This window comes from Oncorhynchus masou, chromosome 6 (assembly GCF_036934945.1).
Source record: "Oncorhynchus masou masou isolate Uvic2021 chromosome 6, UVic_Omas_1.1, whole genome shotgun sequence".
Lineage (NCBI taxonomy): Eukaryota > Metazoa > Chordata > Actinopteri > Salmoniformes > Salmonidae > Oncorhynchus > Oncorhynchus masou.
This window is the reverse complement of record NC_088217.1, coordinates 71016148-71018354: the sequence shown is the minus strand read 5'-3', so window position 1 is coordinate 71018354 and position 2207 is coordinate 71016148. Positions and strand designations below refer to the sequence as shown.

Below are 2207 nucleotides of genomic sequence, written 5' to 3'. Positions count from 1 at the left end.
CGCTTGGCCGCGCAGGGAACCCCTGAGAAAGAGATTCATATCTCAATGGGACTCAGCTGGCTAAATAAATAAAGGAGACATTGAATTTTAAAAATGTAGTATAAGAACCTGACCTGCCTGAGCAAGCTTGTGTGTAATGGGCGATGTCCAGGAAGTCTGACAATCCTCACATTACCTATCATTATTCTGATGTTCATTAACTACAGCTTAGCCCAGGAGCCAAGACCGAAATCAGCGGGAATTAGACTTAAGCTCCGTTTCCACTGGACTTGGTCTGTCACCTCACCTTACTTAAACTCACTTCCTCATCGTTGTCTAGCAACAGTTGTGTAACACAAGCAGGCGGTTTGTGATGCTTAGGAATGAATCATGGTCAGGTTTTTTTTTTTTTTTTCTTTATTTGATAATATCAACTTTCTTTAATATTCAGATTTCTCCACGGTATGGATACAACTGATGTAGGATATGTAGCCTTGTGGCACTATAATATCTGATCAATTCAGAGTCAGAAAACCACTACAGAGCAATATACAATATAATGTATATTGGTATATATCTGATATAATGTATGTGGTAAATCAGTAATATTGGCCTCTAACTAGAGAGAACGTATAGTGGAAATTTCAGCAGAAATGAAACAAATACAATCAGATCCTGAAATATCCATGAAGTCATTGTCTTGTCCAGTTGTTGCAAGCAAGTCCCGATCGTTCACCATTTGAAACACACATTCCCAAATACTTAGTACATTCCTCACATTAATTATTATTAGCTTTCTACAATATAATGTTATACTTTTTCTCTTTGTTCTAATTACAATGTGTATGATTAATTATTCCCCTAATGCATTGCTGATTGAGTAACTGTGTAGAATATCAAGAAGGGATACATTTTTTTATGCACTATTCAAACTGGTTTCATTTAGTTATGGGACAAAAAGGATAATAGATGCTGTAAAAAATAATTGGTATTGTGATAAGATATGATATCCAAGGCAATCATTGACATTGACATACAGAATAATCAACCTTGGTCAGAATTGTAGTTTTACAGTCCTTTCACAGACAATATACTGCTTGTCATCAAATTCTCTGGCAGCATTGCACACACTATCTCTTCCACAGTACCAACAGTAGGCACAGCGACGTATTAGGACGAAATGGCAGCTTTTAAAGCTGTAGTCTCTTTGGTTCCATAAAGAATTTCGGTTTGATAAATGTACAGTAGGTGATATTTTTGCAAACATGACATGCACAAAACCCTGTTTGAGTGATTGAAATAAGTACCAGCATTCTGTCTCAATATATGGGGAAAGATTTGTCCCAGCAAGTGTACTCAATAACTATAGCTAATGTAAATAAGCATGAAAAAGCTTAAGGTAAGCAGTTTTATTCACCATTGATAGAGACAGGGCAGAGGCTACTGAGAATACTGTTCTCACTTCTCAATAGCTTATCAAACATATTCCATGGACCTCTTCCTATGTGGGGTATTGGTACTGTGTGCGTGTGTATGTCTTCTCTGTAGCGGTATAGGCATTTGTAAGGTGCAGGGCTCCTCTTGTAGGCACACGCAGGAGGTGACCAGCAGAGAGCCAGCCACCAGGTGTAGAAACCCCGCCGTCCAGCCACAGAATAGGGCATCTCCAAACTCCCAGCGTGGCACGATTGCCGGCACGGCCTCATCGAAGAACCGCATGACCGTCAGGTGAGCGATGTAAGACACAGGTATGAGACCCAGTATCCCTGCAACCAAGCACAATATCCCCCCCAGCATCTTCATCAATCTCTTCACCCTCAACCCCTCAGGCCCCTGGTTGCAGCTGTTGATCCAGTAGATTCCAGGAATAGCTAGCAGGAGACCCAGGAGGCCCGTGGCCACTGTTACACACATGAGGATCCGGGCTAGTTTGATGTCCGGAGGCAGGCCGAGGAGACTGTCATAGGGTCTGCACTCCAGAATTCCAAGGTCCTGCACCACACACGTCTCCCACAGGCCCAGCTCGTAGCTCTCCGCGGGCAGCAGGTCGGTGGACAGGGTCAGCCAGGTGGACATGATGGTGGTGGCCAGCGAGCAGATCCAGGCACCAATAGAGAAGAGGATCCCGAGGAGTTCCAGAACGCACACCCCCGGATCCATAGTGCTGCCCACTCTGAGAGGCCACTCTCTGGCTCTGCTCGGCTCCCGAGCTGCCTGCTCTCCCTGTC

General features: G+C 43.7%; 1 protein-coding gene across 1 annotated transcript; it reads right to left on the bottom strand.

Annotated features, from left to right (window-relative positions):
* Positions 1 to 432: 432 nt before the first annotated feature.
* Positions 433 to 2207, bottom strand: LOC135541184 (putative claudin-24). Its single transcript, XM_064967294.1, has one exon. The coding sequence runs from the start codon at positions 2137 to 2139 to the stop codon at positions 1456 to 1458; it is 684 nt and encodes a 227-aa protein (XP_064823366.1). The 5' UTR covers positions 2140 to 2207; the 3' UTR covers positions 433 to 1455.

Excerpts from the sequence above, each read along its gene's own strand:
- LOC135541184 (XM_064967294.1), bottom strand. The coding sequence starts at position 2,139 with ATGGATCCGGGGGTGTGCGTTCTGGAACTCCTCGGGATCCTCTTCTCT.